This window comes from Sparus aurata, chromosome 5 (assembly GCF_900880675.1).
Source record: "Sparus aurata chromosome 5, fSpaAur1.1, whole genome shotgun sequence".
In the NCBI taxonomy this organism is placed as follows: domain Eukaryota; kingdom Metazoa; phylum Chordata; class Actinopteri; order Spariformes; family Sparidae; genus Sparus; species Sparus aurata.
In genome coordinates, this window is record NC_044191.1 from 16222209 (window position 1) to 16242050 (window position 19842).

At 45.6% G+C, this 19842-nt stretch overlaps 1 protein-coding gene across 13 annotated transcripts in view; it reads right to left on the bottom strand.

Moving 5' to 3' along the window:
- Window positions 1-19842, bottom strand: part of fbrsl1 (fibrosin-like 1) — a 290251-nt gene that overhangs the window by 148296 nt on the left and 122113 nt on the right. For 11 of the 13 annotated variants that reach the window (XM_030416274.1, XM_030416278.1, XM_030416270.1 and 8 more), the window contains exons 4-5: window positions 10286-10387; window positions 5641-5676 (exon numbers count right to left, since the gene is read on the bottom strand). In XM_030416274.1, coding sequence (XP_030272134.1) covers window positions 5641-5676; window positions 10286-10387 — 138 coding nt within the window. The remainder of the gene's footprint in view (window positions 1-5640; window positions 5677-10285; window positions 10388-19842) is intronic. The other 2 variants (XM_030416272.1, XM_030416273.1) reach the window with 1 other exon arrangement.

Consider the following 19842-nt stretch of genomic DNA (forward strand, 5'->3'; position numbering starts at 1 on the left):
CAAACACCCTGAGCGTTCATTACAGCCCTCATTAAAACATCCACGTCGGCATTGGGAGCTCTTACAAATGGAAGGAGCATGTAATTGCCGCTTGATTGTGGTATATGTAACATATGATAAAGTGGAATTACCACTTTATTTGTCTACAGTGTCCGTGAAACTTAATGGGGAGAAAGCCTGCAGTAAACAAATCCTGGGAGCATTATTTGATTGTTACATTATAGGGCTATTTGTTTAAAGTGGGGCAAATGCGAGTTAGGGGACAGTGCATCCAGGACAAACTAAGAGTGATGATTATCAAGGCTGGGCTTAGGGGGATAAAACTAATGCTTTTACCCACGAGAGGCTGTGTTTCATTTGGACTTACTCCAACATGGGTGATAGCATGGAGCTTTGTCTGGGAATACATTAACTGGATTTAATATAAGAAAAGATCAGAATTGTTCTTTTTCATTACCAGGCACCAAAGTCATCACCATACGTTTGCTTTAAGAGAGCTGGAACGAGATTGAAAAAAGGTTAGAAGGAACCTCTGATGAAAAAATATTTCGTACTAATGCCAATTTGGCCCTTTGGAGTACACCCTCCTGGCCATTTCCAATCGTTGAGCTCAATTCAGTCCTAACAAACGGGGTATGTGGAATGCGGTGAAGCTGAACGTCCCAGCTTTTAAGCAGCCTTAAGAGCAAAGCCAAGTGGCAAAAGCAATTAAGAGTTCATTTAGAACAAGTGAACTATGCTGGGGCTGGTTTTTCTGAGGCCCGGTCAACACTAATTCACAGTGTCGCCTTTTTTTTCAAATGACCTCTCCCAGGGTCCCCTTTGTGTTGGTGCCGTTCTAATGCACCTCCATTAGAACAAAACCTGAGCTGCGTTGCTGAAAATGAAGTTTCCCTCCGAAAACTCTGAATGATAGCATGCCTCTACCGCCAGAGCTGTGTGTGCTCAGCCACTGGAAAAGGATTTTCAACCGTGCCATTCAGCCGGGGCCCCAGAAGCCTGCAGCCTTTATCTGCACAACCGTTGATTGATGTGTTGTGGGCCCTGCTGTGGTTAACAGCAATTTTTATCTGTTGCCAGCGGCAACAGCCCAGGTCCCCAGAGCGCAGAGAGCAGCAGGGCCCAGGATCTGAGGCCGGACCGCACACGGGGATAAACAAATAGGTTTTTCAAGGCGGACAGCCCTCATAGAGAGGCCCCTGACAGGCAGCGCCCCACCCCAAGGCCAGGACAATGTCAGGGCCCCAGCCCAGTCCTGCTGGGCTCTTGGTTTCCTTCACTAATTTTCACCATGTGCAGAGCCGGTGGTATGGAGACACCTGCACAACCCTCTGAAAAGTAAGCAGAACACAAGAGAGAGAGTGGCAAAGAGATGCTAACAAAGAGGCAGGTCAGGGTTTCTTACTGTAGAGGAAGAAGCTTCCTGTTAGAGCTCTACATGCCCACAGTGGTGTAGTGACCCACATAAATATTCGTCAAACATTATTCCATGTATAAAATATAATTTACACTCAATTTCCTTTCAGTCTGTGTTTAGCATTTAATCCAGTGAATCTGTGTCGTTTTGTTAAATAAAGCGTGAAGCTTTTAATGGCTTCTATTATAATTAAGTGACATAATCCTTGTATTCGATAAAGATCTTGTAAAAGCCTCGTCACTCAGACAGGGAAGTGTATTCGCCACAATGCGGAGGTCGTGAATGCCAAATCAATTTAAACAAGGCTGTTTAAGAATGCACAAATGACTCTGAGACTGCTCTGTTTAGAGTGTAGACTCATTTAGCGTTAAATATGATTATGACAACCCGAGCAGGGAAATAAAGCATGGGTGTGTCTGAGAGCTCCGAGCACTCTCCCGCTCAAATCCAAACACTCGGCTAAGGTTTTACTCCCTGACATTGCAGAGATAAACCCTCAGAAAACAGACTAGTCAGATTATACTGTCACAGACAAAGCTCTATGCTTTTATCGTGCGTGAAAACATGAGCCGGAGCTTGGCCTTGGGGTGGTTTTGAAAGATGGGGGGGAGGGAGAGACCAAAGCTCAATCACTTCATCTGAAAAAAAAAGAGAGGTGTGTCCTTTTTGCTTTGCTAAAACGTCTCCTCCTCTATACAGTATATCCAGCCCAAGGGTAGCGACAGGATGGGCAGATAGCTGCAGTGAGATTCTTTGACATTTTCCCAGTCTCTTGCAGCCCCGTATCTTCCAGGCACAGAGGGGGATGTTGGGTTCTTTATCAAGGAGCCCCTCAGAGAGGATGATAAATCGCCAGAGCCCAGGCCCATCTCCAGTGGAACAACAAGCAGGTAGCAGCGCAGGAAACAAGGGACAGATATTGTCTCCCAAACATAGCAGAGGCTATAATGAAGCCTGCACAAAGCAGACAGGAGAGAGTCGGCCTGATAAACAATTCCATTTCCAGTCTTCCACAGAGAGCGAGATAGCGAGTCTCAGTCCTGCTGCTACATATCGCTGCTGGACTCAACGGTCCAGAGATTAGCCCTCACTCCTGAATGGAGAAGGGAGGGTGGGTGGGAGGACGGGATTTCACATCCAGCGATGTCAACACATGGAGAAATACATCATATTTACATGAATATGTCACATTAAGTTAATCGTTAAGTCGTTAATCCTGCTAGGTAAATGTAGTTTTATAGGACAGAGGATAAATATTAGCACAGAATTACAAAATGCAACACTTCAAGGTATATTTTGTTTTGAGCTCATCATTTAATGTGTATTTTTATGTATGTAATGAGTTTATTTGTACATTTTTGCACGTTGAGTACAAGTATAAGCTCAAATAAAATTTCCTTATAACGTTTGTAGTGGCATTTCAGTTAAATCACACAGATCAGCAAGTCACTTCCTGTCACTTCTGGTATGATTGTACCATTATGGTTCTAGTATTCCTTATATATTCATTGTGGAATAGATCATTATGTCAGTTGTTTAATGGGTGACTTTAACCTGAATTACTTTATGTGCCTCTTCTTTTACAAATAATTTTCTTGGATGTGTCAGCCAGTGTCGACACAGGAAAAGTAATCCGCCTAATCTACGCAAACACTGAAATGAGTTTCCTATGACTGTATGTGCTGTATATGGATACAGAATGTTAAGGGTTTTAGTGCTCCATTGTTCAGCTGTGTTCACCTTAGCAACAATAAATCAATGACCAGGATTTTCAGCACAATTACAAACTCAACTTTCATGTTTTTTTCTGCAATCCTTTGGTAGTAGTATTGAAACTATCAGCCAATAGAAGATTAATTTTAACACATATTTGCACAAGCCTGCAGAAACTGGTTTGTGCAATGCACTAGATATATAACTTGTAAGCACTACCAATTCGGAATTGAATTCAATTAGCATTCTGTTAGCATCTTTGTAACTGTCACTCGGGACTGAAATATTATCTGTTTTTGTTAATGTGTTTCAGTTTTCTGCGAGCTTCATCTTTGAACAAAGAATGAAATGAAGAAAATGAAGGTCCAATAAAGAGGAGGGATGTCATGTTTCTGCAGAACGTGTGCAGATTATGTACGATACGTGCAGAAAAAAAGCATTTGGATGAATAAAATCAGCACATAATACATTCTGTATGTAACAGCTTAATTGTTCTAACACAGTCGATAGTGTGTTGGGCTTTTTTCCAGTACACACACAGTGAGTCTGGCTTTGACGCACATGAAACTTCCCTTACATTCTTGTGTAAACCATTCAAATAAGGCCGTTTAAGCCTGGCAGGCAACATGAGACGAGAGGCATATGGAAGCATAAACAAGAAGAGGCGTTATCTCCCATAGAAGCAGAAAACAAACTGTCAGGAGAGATTGCCTTGTTTTTACCACTTAGTGCCTTGTGACAGATAACCAGCCCCCATCCATCAGCTTGATTATCTGAGTGTTTGTGGAGAGGCAGAGCAGTAGATGGCGATCAGTGCCAGGGGCTGACCCGCAGATAGCTCCGCCCGTGCTATTGGTGGCGCTGCCCACGCCTCTGTGCCCGCTTCGCTGACTCTCCCATAACCCCTCCCCACCTCATAAAAAGCCCTCCACCCACATACATAGCCTCTCTCTTCCTTTACCTCCAGCTATAGCGCTCTATCCAGCCCCTGGTCTTCTCTTCCTCCCATACCCACTCAGCCTCTGCCTGGCAGTTCCCTGGAGCCCCCCCCCCCCCGACCCCACACCCCATGAACCCCCCCCCCTTTGAAACCATCATACTGTAAAGCCTGAAGCACTTACAGATAAGGAGACCCCAGAAATCAAGCGGGCCCGGCAGCAGAGCAGATTGAGAGTCAGAGCTCAGCACCCAGGAGGTGCCTAGAGGCTAAAAGCGCTGCAGATAGCGCCGTCGGATAGCCAGAGAGGGAAGGCAGACAACGTAAAACTTCCTGCCCTCGTTACTGGACTTTTCTTTGCTTGAACAATGCCCCCCGCCCCCACACTAGCACCACCGAGCCCCCTCCACCTCCATCTCTGCCCTCTCTCTCTGAATCCTCCTCCTTTCAGATGAAGAGAAAGCACTCATTCCCTGCCGACTCAAACTGACAGCTCGAGCCAAAGGGCTCCACAAGCTTTTTTGGAAGGTCTTGTTTGTTTTCATCCATCTGTGAGTATGCGGCCGCTGGGGAATAGGAATGTGACATGTTCTATTAAAACAAAATAAAAAAATAAAAAAAGAATATCGCACAGAGATCAAGGTCTTTTGAAGTTAAGCTTTGTTCAGCGCTTTAACTGCAGTCCTTTGAGGCAGATTAACGATGACAAACCATTTATAGTTGTTTTGTTTGTTGGGATGATTGCTTCCAAGCTGCAATAAGAACTGCCATATGCCACTCATCAGCTAAAAGTAGCACACTTTAAAGAATGTTCCTCTCACGAGTTCCCCTTTAAGCAAAGGACATAAAGAACGACCGCCGTCTCTATTACCCAGAGACTAGACACATCATTGAAACAATGGGAGGGGAAGAGCACAAATTTACGGTTCAAAAACACACTGGGGCAAGGCAACAGATGCTTTCAAGGGATATAAATAGTCCCGCTCTGACAATTTGAGAGCTCGCGTATGTTTGTAAGGATTGGGTTGGCGTTTTCCAAGGCATCACTAAATATTCCTCGCTGACACATTTACCTCGAACAACACTCCGCATGTTCTTTGACAAAACACATCTCGATGACTCCTGCTAATGCATAGTCGGTTGTTTACAACAAATCACGTTTAACTGCGCTGGATCTTAATGTACGTGCGTTTCTGTGGCGATGAGAAATTGTATTTATTGCACCGATGCAGAGGCCTTTACAAGGCTTTTAGGCATATTGTCATATGTGTGAGCAAAAAGGATCCTCCACTGACAGTCACTGGAGGAAGACATAAAACTCTGACAGCCAAATTGCAGCACCGGCGAGCGGCGCTGATCGATGCCAATAAAACGAGGCTCTTTTCGCCAAGGTAGCGCAGGACACCTTCCCGCAATTTAATCAGTCAGTCAGCCAGAATTAATGTTCCTAATATCATGATTTCTCCATTACTCTATTTAACATAATTAAAATGTCGAGCGCCGGGGCCATAAAGCGGGTCGTTGGAGATTGTAATTCTGCCGTAAAGCTATGAAGCATGAAAATGCCACTTACCGAGTAGCCACGGCCTGACAGCGAGTGAGTGGAACTCTGTAGAGAGAGAGAGGAGAACAGGGATGACCTTTAAGGAGCGTTTCACTCGCTGACACAGACATGATGAAGTAGCGCCGCTTTAATATCAATATTCACGTTAACCTTTTACCCGCCCCGCCACGTAACCCATGCCCGCACACATCACTCCCGCACATTCCGGCCTCCATTATGGGGGTAGCTGAGCGCCACCTGCTCTTAAAACAATCACTCACCTCCCGCTGAGAGACTTGTTGTCAGTCCCCATAGGAATACACAGTGGGGAAACCTTAATTATTTGGGAAAATTATAATTAAAATGGCGCACAAGAGTCATCCTATGGCTGCGTGCATGCATTTAAAGCAGCGCGAATTGTACATTCTTTGCTTCGACCCGGGATGCTTTATAAGGCAACTGCATGGTTAATGACGTGTTCTGATCTTTCCCCGCTGACAGAATTATTTATGCTTCTGGTGGTTTTATTATACATGTAATGTGTTACAGTGCAGGTCAAGATCAAGTGACACCATTGATTTGTTTACCTTCACTTGCTTCTGAGCTGTTAACAGAGTAATCTGACACTGACAGACAGATGGGAGTGAACGCATCACTTGCATCAGTCGACAAAATGACAGAACGCACCTCGATATAGAAATAGTTTGCTTTGAGATTGAGTTACAGCTCAGGCACCTTGCTAGCCGAAGGTGTTGGCTTTCTCTTCTCGTGATTCTTAATGTATTTGCTTTGCACTCAAAACAAACAGCGCTTAATAAGAGGAGCACCTACAGCCATTTTTTTTTTTACAACGTACATTATGTGAAAATATAGCTCATATAAAAAGAAGAGATCGTTTCCAGACCGCTTCATAAAAACCGCCCCCCCAAAAAAGGGCATCATACCAAAGGTTTGCTTTTGAGGAGCTCCCAAATTACCTCGATTTATAGCATATATCAAAAGCCTAAAAATATGACTCAGCCCTAAAATGTAATCAATACTATAAACTTTCCTTCATCAAGTGCTGTTTTTCAACGTCTTCGTTTTTCTGCGTCTGTCACATCTTGGAACCAAACCAAAGCTTGTGTTACATCAGCTTCTTTTGTACTCGGGACAAATATCTCTTCATGCATTTAGGGGGATGTTTTGGCCCATCAAACACCTCCTGCGTTTTGTAATGCTTTTCCTCTAAATGCTGAACAAGAGCAGGATGGAGACAGAAAAAAGCTTGGTTTTGTTCTGTACTCTGGCTCTGTCTGTCAGTGCCCAGCACGAACACCAATCCCTCCTTCCACTTCCACTTTTCACTTCTTTTATTCCTCCGTCTAGATTGGCAATTTCTCCCCCCCTGGTCTCTGGAGGGGACTTTTCTGCTAGACCAATTTCATCTATAGGTCCACCTTCAATCCAAACGACCTCCCCCCACACCATCGCCACCACTGCCTCCCTTGTTTTGCACCCTCCCAAAACCCCTCGTATATTCTCCCACACCTGCTCTAGGCCTCAGCCCTCATCAACGCCTGCGTGCCCCTCTGATTCGCAGGACGGCTCCTGTGGTGACGATTAGGGTGGAGTCCCGCCGTGAACCGGAAAGCAGGCACTGCGGGAATCAAAAGGCTATTCCCGCTCTGCTCAACCTCTCTGCTCCCTTCATTACCACGACCGGAGAGGAGGCCAGGAGAGAGGGGAGGAAGAGCTGCACAGAAGGCAAAAGCTGTGGATACAAAAGGGCCAAAAGTGTGTTGCGGTGAGAATGTGGCCTGTTGTCTGCGTGTGTGTGCGTGCGTGCGTGTTGTGAGTGCACTTAAATACATGTGCGTATGCATGTGTTTGTGTGTGTGAGAGCATATGTGCATAGGTGGTGGGAGGCCAAGGCCATTTGGAATTAGCTTTACTATGTAGAGTTCATTCAACTTGGAGCATTCTGAGCAGAAAGAGAGGCTTATTTAAATGATAATGAGGGACAATCCATTGGATTTAGTGCCGGTGAAGGGAGGAAAAGAGGGGAGGGAACGGGGGGGATCCATTAAAACGCCAGCGGTTCATAAGCCATAGGGTCGGCATCCAGCTAAACACTCTCTCTTAAAAGCCATTATACATGGCTCTCAATGGATTTCTGCAGCGCTTAGGACTTCAAAAGGATTTAAGAACCCGCCCCAGAGAGGGAGTGTGGGGGAAGGAGGAGGATGAGTGTGTGTATGTGTGTGTGTGTAGTGTGTGTGTGTGTGTGTGTGTGTGCGTGTGCGTGGTGGTTATGGTGGTTGGTGGCGAGAGGGATGGGGCGGATGCTGGCGGCATTTAAGGGTTAACTAAACAGCCCCGGAGAAGAGAAATGTTGCTAAATCCGCCCCCTAATCCTCTCCCCATTTCCATGCCCCCTCCTCCACTCTACTTACAAAAAAAAGAAAGAAAGAAAAAAGAAAAACATGGCGACAAGAGGGGAGGGTCCTTGTCCATCTCTTCCCAACCTAGACTATTGGTTTTTGTCGTTGCGGGGAGGCCAAGGGGCGGGCCAATCAGAGCCCGTCGGAGCACGATGAGAGAAGGGATGCGAGCATGTATTCCCTCCGTGGCACGGAGATCAGGTGGCTGGGTGGGTTTTGGGTGCATGTGGGTGGGTGTGGGTGGATACAGGAGGGTGTTAGAGACCCTGACAGCACCACGACTGCCGCCCTCCCCTCCGCAGGACACAGATGCGGTGGAACACCACCCCCTCCGCCACCTCATCTCTCCCTAATCCCTGTGTGGCTTAGTGCCGGGGCCCCGCTGCACTGCAGGCACAATTACCTAGTCAAAATAAACAGATAAAGACCCGACCATGGCAATGAACAAACAGCATCCCCTGCATTTTTTCTTTTTTTTCATTTTTTTTTTTCACCCCCTGCTTCCAAATTGATGCATGACTGTTTTTACAGGCGGGCGCGTCCACATGTCGCATTTGTCTCTATTTCCTTTGGCGGTAAGACAAGAGAAATCCATTTTACTCGTTGCAGACGCGGCATCATTAGTTAAGAGCTCCTAAAGCTGGGGAGCCACTTTGATGTGGTGGAGCGTGTTTTACGAAAATTAGCAGTGCTCTCAGTGCGGTGGCGGAGATTTCATGGAGCTGAAGAAAAAAAAAAAAAAGAATTATATAGGGGAGGCTGTGACACAGTGTTGGTGAGGAATCTCGCTGTGTGTGTGTGTGTGTGTGTGTGTGTGTGTGTGTGTGTGTGTCATGTCCAGGACCTTTACTGAGTGGAATACTACAGCGAGAGGCAGCAGAGGGAAGGACGGACACAGAGAGAGAGAAAGACGGACAGAAAGAAAAAGGTAAACACAGGCGAGAGAGATGGAGAGATATGGAGGCCGTGGCTACAGCGATCAGCGTCTGTGCACCGTTTATTTGGCAGCAGATTAGAGAGACATGCCACATCTAACACCGTTGACGATTACGGCGTGCAATTTTCAACAGTGTAAACCCCCCTCCCCCCACACCAACCTCCACCACCGCCATCCCCGCAACCACCAGCACTTCCACCCTCACTCTACCACCCCCCTCATCCATGCCCCCCCACTTCTCGGTGCTTGTCGTATATCCCTGTCAGAGCTGTCAAGCGGCTTCGGTCTTTTATCTGACAAGCCCGCCTCTTCCTCCTGACTTTTTCATTAAAAGACAGCCTTTTACACAAATTCAAGAGAAATAGTGCGAGGGGAAGAGGGGGTGGGTGGTGGTGGTGGTGGGGGGGCATTGCACAAGAGAAACAGAGCAGCGAGGCTTAGAGAACAGAGGATGAAGATGGGGAAAAATTAGGCTGGGTGATTTTTTTATTTTTTTTTCTTCATCAGGCTGGATTCTGAATTGAAATGCTGAATAGCTTAAAACAATGTATTTAATAAGTTCATTAAAAATCTTTTTTCTCTCCATCATTTTACCCCTGCTGGAAAAAGGAAGCTGCACATTTTCCTTCCTCTCTTTTCTCTCTCCCTCTCCTCCTGCTTTCGTCAGCTAAATGAGCAGTCTGATTGAATTTAGTTAGGTTTGGGAGGTCTGCTTGACAGGCATTAGTTAGGAAGCATATTTCTACATTCATTTAAAATGAGCCGCTTGGGATTTTGCATAAATTCTCATTACTTCCCCTGTATCTAAATTGCATTATTTCATCCCTTATGCCGAACGAATGCCTGGCCTCAATTTTCCTTTGCCACCTACTCATCTTCTAAATGGACTGGCATATGGACGCCGGCGCAGCGATAATTGGAACAGTTTCTTTAACTCATTCCATTCTGGGGTCGGTGAGGTCAGGCCGCACCTGGCAGAACTGCGTTAGGTCATGTCTACATTTAACCGCGCCATGCTTTAAATAATGCCAGGCCAACTAGGTGACGCTGTGTTACCAGCCTAATAATTTCCTGTCTGTGTGTGCTGCCAGCCAACCAGTCTTTTACCCAGCACACTGGGGATTTATGAGGTGATAGCTGAAAACAGCAGGAGCTACTGCATGAGCTGCACTCTGATCTCAGCCTCAATGCCGCTGTCGTCCGCCTGCTCTATATCCAACCTCAGGGGTCCCCCTGCCTTGGCCTGTGAAAGTGGATAGCCCGGCTCTCTGTAGGAGGTCTGTGAAAAGGGGAAAGGTCTCATCCAAGGACTCACCTCGCTGAGCTGCTCCTTGGAGTTGCTCCTGTGTGGTCGGCTGAGCTCCTGCACCGTCTCGTCCTCGCTGACTTTGACCGGACGCAGCGCCAAAGGTTTGATCTGCGGGGGAAGAAGTAAATAGGACACTGTCAAGTCATGCACTGTATTTAGCTCATGAAACAAACCATTATGTTCAAGACCGAACCCTACACCCTGAGAGGCATAAAGAAGCTGCTGAGATGTAACTGTAAATCACTGAAGAGTGGCTTATTAGTGTAAGAAAATGGGAGAAAGAAATCGAAATTGTTATATATAAAAATAACATGCTTGTGTCCTTTTGCCAGCTTAAAACAAATGACATGTACTTAACATCAAAGTGAACATTTTCCAAAGCATAGTCTGATTCTGAATTTGTGTATGTGTTCCATAATAGCAGCAAACATAACATTTACTAATACTGTTTGTCAAAGGGAAGTTATTGTTGCCTGTAAATGTGCATGAAAGGTAGGACTGATTAAAAATTCTCCTCACGAGATCAATTCAGGTGCTACTGCATGAATCTCCTCAGAAGTTACCAAACCTTCTTACCTTCATTATTTAATGTAACATACTAAGAAATTCCTATTTACTATAGACATGTTGTTGGGTTATAGTTCTCCCCCCCCAAACAAATTACTAAATTAGCATGCAAATTATTTCAAACATAAGTATATTGACTACTTTACTGGCTAAATTACAAGGGCATCAAACCTGATGCAGCCACTGAGCACCAGCACTTTCCGTTTTACATCAAAAGATCACAGACTGCCTTACGTTTTCTTGTAAAACGACAGTAGGACAACAAAGTTTGAACCAGAGGGACGATAGTTAAAGTTTACAGACGGCATCTTATCTGCTGTCACTCACTGGGATCTAATACCAACACCCACAGTTAGGCAGCTATGCATAACAATACAGCATAACCACAATGGCGTCAACTGACTTTCAATAGGTCTTGGTTTTTCTATTCTCAACCTGAGGGGAAAGGCAAAGTCGGTGCGGTGACTCACAGCTCGGAGTCAGTTTGTGCTTTGGCTAAATGCAAAGCAGAACTGGCTGTAGCAAAAACACCTGCAACCCCAAACCTCAACCATACCAGCAAGCAGCAGGAGTGCCGCAGCAACAATGTAGTGAAGAAAACTGTGTCTGTGTGCAACATAGTCATTCAGATTCAGGAGACTGATGCACATTCAGTTGAATATGACTGATTTAAAGAATATGTCAATCAAAACGTGATCAGTTTTATTACTCTATAAGTCCACCAATCATCGTCCAATTTTTTTCCTGGTTCCAGCATATACACTCGAGCATCAAGTGGGCTACAAGAGCTAGAAAATGTAATTATATTCTTACCTTAACCTTGGCCTACATACGTTATAAGAAAATAATGTTGCTGAACAGATAGAATCAGTAAAAAGTTTGGATTCACTGGTGAATATTGTCTGAATTTGCCTTCCACTCCACTCCATCACAGCTCAGGTGAATTTGTTTGCAATCTTTGCAAGGCCAAAAACAGCTCCCAAGCACAGCTGTCAACACTTCTGATTTTTGCAGGAGTCTCGCTTTTTTTAACCCTTTCACCTGCTGTTCTCCCATTCGGTAATTTCTCCCATTAATCTCATATTTTCGTACTGATTAAATCAAATAGGAGAGTCTCAGTTTTCTGTGGGATTATGTGCTGCGGTACCTGGAAACCCAACCCAGAGGCAGAGGTGAGCATGGTCAAAACGGCCGATGTGGGTCGATTGTCCCTGTGCCTGTCAAACCATCCACTCCATTCAGTTTGGTGCAGACAATGGGTGAAACAGGTCCCGAGATGAAGACATATGCTTCCAAACTACACTCAGCTTGATGCAACACTTTCCACTTTTTTGACTTGTTCCCTGTCTCATTCGCCTCCATCCTGCAAACCATAGTGCTGAATCAGTTTATCCTCCTTCTCGTTCATTTTGAAGGGTTTACAGAACAACTTTACTGTGAGCTATGACTTTAAGACCAATGTTACGTTATTTTACTCTCAGATATTTATTCTATTGCTCTCCTTTGAAGGGTTGTATGGCGAGGTGAAAAGGTCTACTAATGTTGGCAGTTATGCTCCTGAGGTCAGTAAAAAAGGAACATAAATGAAACGTGAACAGACAGGTCCACCTTTACCAACACAACATTTAGGAAGATAAAATAATTAAATTTTACTTCCATTGGATTATGATCATGCAAATGTTCATATTACCAAAATAGTCAAATACTGTCGGCGAATCTGCATTTATCACCACCTCACACATCATGGTAACCCAAATGCAAACATGGATGGCTTATTTTATTGCAGGCCATCAAGACCTGCAGTTGGCATGCACTCAAACTCCCAGCCAGATGGGAGGTTGGCGAGCTCAGCAAGAAAGACTGTGTGATGGTGGAGCACCAGCCAATCACGATGTCCCGCGCTGCTTCCCCACATTGGACTACAGTGGCGATGGCCGCGGGGTGTAATCCATTTGACTAGCAGTTTGCGTGTAGCAGCTCCCCCGGTGGCACTAGCGCTGGCTGGCCCCTTTCTCCTGATCTCCACTGTAATTTAAGCAGATCACTGCTACAATTAACCTTTCCCGGTAAATATCAATTATGGCCCCCGGCTGGGCTAGAATTAAAAGGGTCATCAGCTAATCTGACAGGTCCTGTACGGTGCCACCTGGCTAGGAGAGAGGGAGGGAGGCAAGGCGGCAGAGAGAGTGTTTATCTACCCTTGTGCCCACCAGCTCACATGCCAAGTAGACACAATTCCCTTTTAATTACCCTGCCGCCGCCAGGGCAAGCATGCTGATTGGCCAAGGGGCATTAGCAGTGCGCTGAGGTCAACAGTGACAGGCCGGGGGTGGGGTGGAGTGAGTGTGTGGCAGAGAAAAGGAGGGAGCTGCCGCCAAGCAAAAGCAATCAGAGTGCAGAGATGGAAGGAAGAGAAACCTGCAGGTGGGCCTAATCAGGTTTGACTTCCACCTCCACCCGCCTCTCCCTCTGCCTCCCTCGCTCTCTCTCGACTAGCTGTCAGCCTAATCACTCCTTGAATCTCAAAATAGATGGTGGCCTTTTTGATTTCCTTCTCTCAAGGAGAGCACAAAGAGAGCAATCCTCCTTGGCAGGCAGGCAGGCAGGCATGGAGGCAGAGACAGAGCGTTAAGGTACAGTCAGCGTCACGTTGCCGTCAAGTGCAGCAGTTGATTACTTTGTTTACCCAGCATCAGTGATGCTGACAAATTCCTGAAGGCGCCCAAAGTGTTTCCGTCTCCTATGGGGCCAGCGGCTACATTACCCAGTCAGCAATCAACTTGGCTATTGATCAGAGCACAGCGTCTAATTAGCCGCCTAGGTTAATGATGCAGCGTGAAGGACCGTTCCCCGAGCTGCTGTTCAACGGGACAGGAGAGCAATTGATCTAGGCAGGATTTCACCAACTCTGACAAAAGATTGGCAACCCTGACTGCCTGTGATTAAGGCAGGGACTAATTTCCTGTCTGGGGAGGTGTTTAATTGGCCCTAAGCTCCCAACTGTAAAGCTTTCATGTGTTGTTTTTTCTTTTTTTGTGTACTCATTAATGTTAAAGGACAAGTTAGAGAGCTTCAGGGTGGGGCTAATGGTCTCTGCTGAGATGGTGACACAGTTCAAGGTCATAATGCTTTTCCACTATGCTCAGGGTAATGCCTTTGCAATGCATTGTGGGCAGCCCTGAGGGAGCAGTTCTTGGCCACCTGGCTGTTAAAGGAGTTATAGTAATTTTTGGTGTGGATTGAGTTTGCTTACACTGAATGTTTGACCCGTGCAGCACTGGGACAAGGTTAATCAGGATGCAAGTGAACGTGTTTAATCTCGCTGTGTGTGGGGGGACAGTTTGACTTAAGACGATAGAGAGAAGCGACGTAGAAAAAAAACATGGCTAAGTAAGGGCCTGTGTTTTACATGAATAATGTACTGGAAATTAGCTCCATTAGTCTCGGTATTGAACATGTCTGCAGTCCCTCTCTAGAGGCTGCCGCTCTGTGCTCTTTAATTATCTTCAAAGGGCCCTCCAGCATCTTAATTTCCCCCCAAGTTGAGTAGTGCCGACTTGGGTCTGCTCATTTATACAACTCTAACCCCGGGTGAAGTCACGAGGCCCCCCCCTGCTTAGAAAGGGCTAGTGAAGGCATCGATGGAGACAGTAGTGGTTCACATCAGTTCATGCTCGGCTTGGCTAACTTTCCTTTCCTTTCACTCTTCTTCACTCTCCTTGCAGTGTCAATCAATCTGTATTCAGTCAGCAGGGAGCTGGCTGGAGGCTGGCGGGCGATGCTTTGTTATCCTGCTCCTTTGATCCTACCTCCCTCACCTTGCAGGGGGTTTTAAGGGGGCATCGGATGGCTGCGCGGTCTCCCACCTTTTTCCTCCTTGAATAAGAGAAGCTGTTAGTCCTGACCTCGCTTTTCCTCTCCTTGCTCCAGCTCCTTTCAGTCTGCCTCGTCTCTCCCTAGCCTGCCGTCACCTGTCAACAGCGCTCAGGGAGGCTGTGCCTCAGCCTTGTCCCAGTGTCAATCCTCATTACCCTAGGATCTTGGACCTTGCCCCCTCCCCACCCGCCCCTTTCTAGCTGCCTTGATGCTGCGCAGCACTACCACGCTACCAATCTGCTCTCTGGGCTTCCCATGCACAGAGCTGGGAAGAGATGAGGGACAATACAGAGTGGGGAGGGCTGAAGAGGACGGATACAGATCCTTCCTCTAATTTGCTCTGAAAAGTGTCCTGCGCAAAGGACCCTCACCCCCATTAACCCAGCGACAGGCTGCTACCGCTGCTCAGGGAGGCATCGGCGGTGTGTGTATGTATGTGTGTGTGTATGTGAGAGGGGGCCCGGTGGTGCAGCGGGCGAAGGCATCTCGGTGCTCAGTGGCGGGCTCCGGCACCGGCTCAATCTATCGGCTCATTATCCCCCCCGCCCAGGCTGGGGTGCAGACAAGTGCACTTTAGGGCCACAGGCCAAATTGATTCATCTGCCTTCATTTTCTTCAGGCTCAGAAGTGGCAGCTGCTCGGAGGCAGGGGGAAGGAGCTCTACGATGGTGAGAGACAGATACGGGAGAGAGGGAAGGAGGAGAGAAAGAGCGAGTTGGGGATAGAGTGAGATGAAGGAGGGAGGCATCGGGAGAAAGAGGTGTTCCTGGCTTTGTTCCTCACCCATGTCTCATTTCACTTTTCTCCTCCTCCCTCTCTCTCTCACTTTACAGCATTACCAACACCTCCCTCCCTTGAAAACGCTATCAAGACATGCACTCACTCCCCCACCAAGTCCCAAGTTGGAAATTAGCCCAAGGACAAGCTAGTGGATTTACTACAGGGAGAGCAAATGGATTTTTGCTTTTATTTTGACGAGTCCCAGTGTATCCATTACGCCTTTTAATCATACATTATTCATAGAGCTCGCCTTATAATAAATGACCACATAAAAGAGGTACACATATTATACAAGGCCTAAAATGCCCCCATAACTCTCCCTCCTAGTGCACTCAGGACTACATCACATTTGTAAGCTCGTTCACCAATATGAGCCTGTGAATTCGCAGCGAGGCGACATTTCTATTCCAAGCCATGACGCCGGGACACGGAACAAGTCTGCAGATTAAAAGCAACACTTGCGTACAAATGAGGTATGGAGCAAACAAATTAGAGGGCGTGACCTATTAACCATTCGGCATGTGTCCCGCACACAAAATTGCACTGTGTTAAGCTAACTGGGGTGGCCACCGAGACCGCCCAACACTGTAACAAAGCAGTCAACCTGATCGTGAAGCCGCTTACTCGGCCTGATTCCCAGCCAACAGGGACCTCAGGGGAGCCCCAGTGTCCCGCAGGGCCCCGTCTGGAACAGATGAACTGGGGAGAGGAGCACTCCCTGCGGGGCCCCAGGTCTCTCCAATCACTCTCACCATATGCCTCCTGGGGGAGTGAGGGAACAAGGCGAAAGAGGAGGAAGGGGGGCAGGGGAGGTGCACCTGCTCCCAAATACGAACTCATCCCTCAGCACCTGTCCCGGGGGTTCACTGACAACCACGGCCAACAGACACACACACACACCTCACCTGTCAGCCAGGACCATAGGAATAGTATCTGCCCTGCACTGATAAGCACGAGGCCTTACAGCAGAAACACCCCAGCCCCCTCCTCTCCTTCCCCACTCCCACTCCGAAGCAAGCATTTCTCAGCGCTACCAACAACAATTAGGCCGCTGATGTAAAAATGCTAATGATGTTATTGGAAGGAAAGCAAGGGAGCGATGCTGTGGATCTGTGTTTTGCTCTTCATTCTTGGAGCCAACATTATGCAGATCTCACTCCTCTCTTGTTGCTCTGCGAGAAAATGCACAGCTTTGATTTCTGTGTACACTATTAGTGTTGAAAGCAGCGAGTGCATTTTGCAAGAAGATTAATGTGTGCTAACAAGGAAAATTCAAATGGCGTTCACTTTGGAGGTCGTACTTTATTTTTTCTAACTCGAACAGGACTATTTGCAAGTCAAAGTTCACTTTGGCTTTCAAAAGAGAGGGCACATTCAAAGTCGCGGTAAAACAAATTCAGGTCGCGGCCCAGGCTGCTGGAAATGCCACATTTGCACTTAGTGGTCAACAAAACCTTTTGGAGAGTAAGAGAGAGAATTATATATATTCATTCAATTTCAAGCATGTGCTGCCTTGTCTCTCAATGCCGTGATCATCTCAACAGACCTTCCAATCACCAAGAGTATGTTCAAGGTAATGGGGAGGCAATGAAAGAAAAGACAAAATGTACATACATATTTAAAATCCCTGAACAGCTGCTGTAGAAAATAAGTGATAACCTTAAAGAAAGTAAAATGTTATTATAATAACAATATACGTATAGCATAAATATTTATTTTAGTTTGCTTGATGCGATGCGCACAGCTTTTGAATAGGCCGAAAAAACGCCTTCTTTCATAATCAATACTGTTTACACACAACTTCATGACCTCGTTGGCATTCCTTTTCATAAGTGCCACTGATGAACACTGATGATGAATGCGGCTGTAGAATAAAAATAATTGAATGCTGCTATTGAAGGGACAAATGAATGGCTGCTATGTGGTGATCCCTGCCAATTTTTAAGCAAGCTTTTATTCAATAAGGCTGGAAGTAATTACAAAGATGGGTCACTATAAACATACTTCTACCAAATACTTGTCTTTCAACAACAAAAAAAGCCCAAGCTGACTAAAGCATTAACATTCAACTGTACATTTTTTTCCATGACAGTAGCAACATTTCAACCAAATTATTGATTTGTATCTTTCGGATATCTGAAAGTGTGCAATATAATTTGCCTCTTACATGCAGCGTTACACATTGCTCAACACTGCGACCATAATAACTGCAGGCCTCCTGCATCAATCACAGATTCTGCAACAGTTTTCACGTGGAAAGGATTTATCAGTTATGACTCTCAACTCCATAACCCTTAAATGGACAGAGATAACGGCGGGTAAACACTCTTATCAGCAGATAAGAGTCTGTTGGTGAGACAGATCAGCGGTCCAGACAGATTTCGAAATGACAGAATGTCTGACTGCACACACACACACACACACACACACACACAGATTTTCACAACTTGAACTCGTGAGTTGGCTGAACATCAGAGAAAATGCTCCCCGTAAATAATAAGCAAAACCAGATGTAGGTAATTTAACACAAAACTACTGACATTACGTTTTAGAGTCAGTGCGGAATAATTGTACTATAGATATCTAAAAGATGTAATCAGGTTTTTTAAAACTAATGCCTGCCCAATGCTAATGTGGAAAACATCATATTTGTATAAACGATAAGGAAAGTCCTTAATATTTCACACACTCACCCTCGGTTACTTTCATCATTGACCACTGTGTAACACTGATTCATGTATTAAGACTCCAGTTGAGCTCAACTGCTGTAACACTATTAATTATTTTTTAACACTTGAAAATGATCTTATTAGCAGTCGAAAAACTGACATTTTTGGAGGTGCAACATTCACACTCTCTCCTGCGACTGCACTTGATAACTTTGTCAACCTCACACGTACTTTAAGAAATGTTTAATTTCCTCTAATGTAATCTGAAATAATTATCAGCTGTGGCTGACGTACACGCCGCAAAAAGGCCCCTTTTAACAAGTCCGCTGAACACTCTCTCTCACACACACACACACACACGCACACCTTACAACCAGCTATCATTCACCACGACATAATTAAAACACTGAAGATGAGATTGTGGAGTAAAGGAAATGAGCAAGTGATTAAAAAAAAAAAGGCAGGTGAAGAACAGTCTGAAAGTTCCAATCGGTCTAACTTTAGACTGTGTTCTTTAATCAAGCAAGAAAATGGCTCTTTAATGGAATGTTTGAGTCAAATCGTGCTGTGTTTCCTAATCAACAAGCTATTGATTCAGCACTGACTTATGTGAAACAGACTAACGGGGAAATAGCAACTGAAACACAAGATTCTGAGGAATGTAACCTTTTCCCAAAATTATAGATACAAAAAAATCAGTATGGAGTAATGTGTGCTTCTTTTTCACACCTGGACAAAAGTGGAAAAATAAGCCTTTCAAATTTCTGTGACTTTTACTTGTTCATTTTCATATATTTTCTGAGACATCTGTATTTTTTTTTTTTTTTTCTTTTTTTTTTTTTCCATACTTTATTGATTGACCATTCTTTTCTTTTTTCATCCCCATTGATTGTTATCTTGTTATATCTTATCATTATGATGAAATGCCATGGATGTTTTGTTAGGTCATCAACACATTGTGACCAAGATGTGTACTGCACAGGACGTTTTACATCTCTCTATAAAAGCAAGGAATCTCTGTCTGTCTGTCTGTCTGTGTGTGTGTGTGTTTGTCAAATATCTCTGCGGATCAGGATTAGACTGACCTGAGACTTACAACATGGCTGCTGCGTGTTTCAATGGTGTGCGATTTCGCATCTGTTTGGACTGCAATGATACTGTTAATAAATTATTTCATAAATGCTTTACAAATGAGCATTGTCAACCGGAGCCACCACAGTCATGTGCGCACCAGAGCCAATCACTGCAGAGCTCAAGCCCACGACATACCTGAAGAAACAAGTGGATTTATACCTGCAGCGGCGCGAGCTGCACCGGGATTTTGCCGGCGGTTCGGTCCCGTTCTGTTCTGTTCTGTGCATCTAAACTGACTGCTGTGGATTAATGAGATTAAAAGAGTCCGGACCGAGTCTGTTCGGGTCTGAGGAGATCCGGAGACGCGCGGACAACAAAGTGGAATCGGAATCTGTGGATGTTCGTGTGTAGCTAGCCGCTAGCCACCCAAGGCAACGGACCGGACGCATCGGCGCATCCAAAACCGGACCTAGGGTAAATAATGTCGGCCACGCTTTTTCGCAAACATTGCCGTCATGTTTGCTTTGTGTCTGGTGCCGGAAGAAACGGTAAAAACGGGCTTTTGTCACTAAAGTGTCCAAGCAGCAAGTTTGGTTG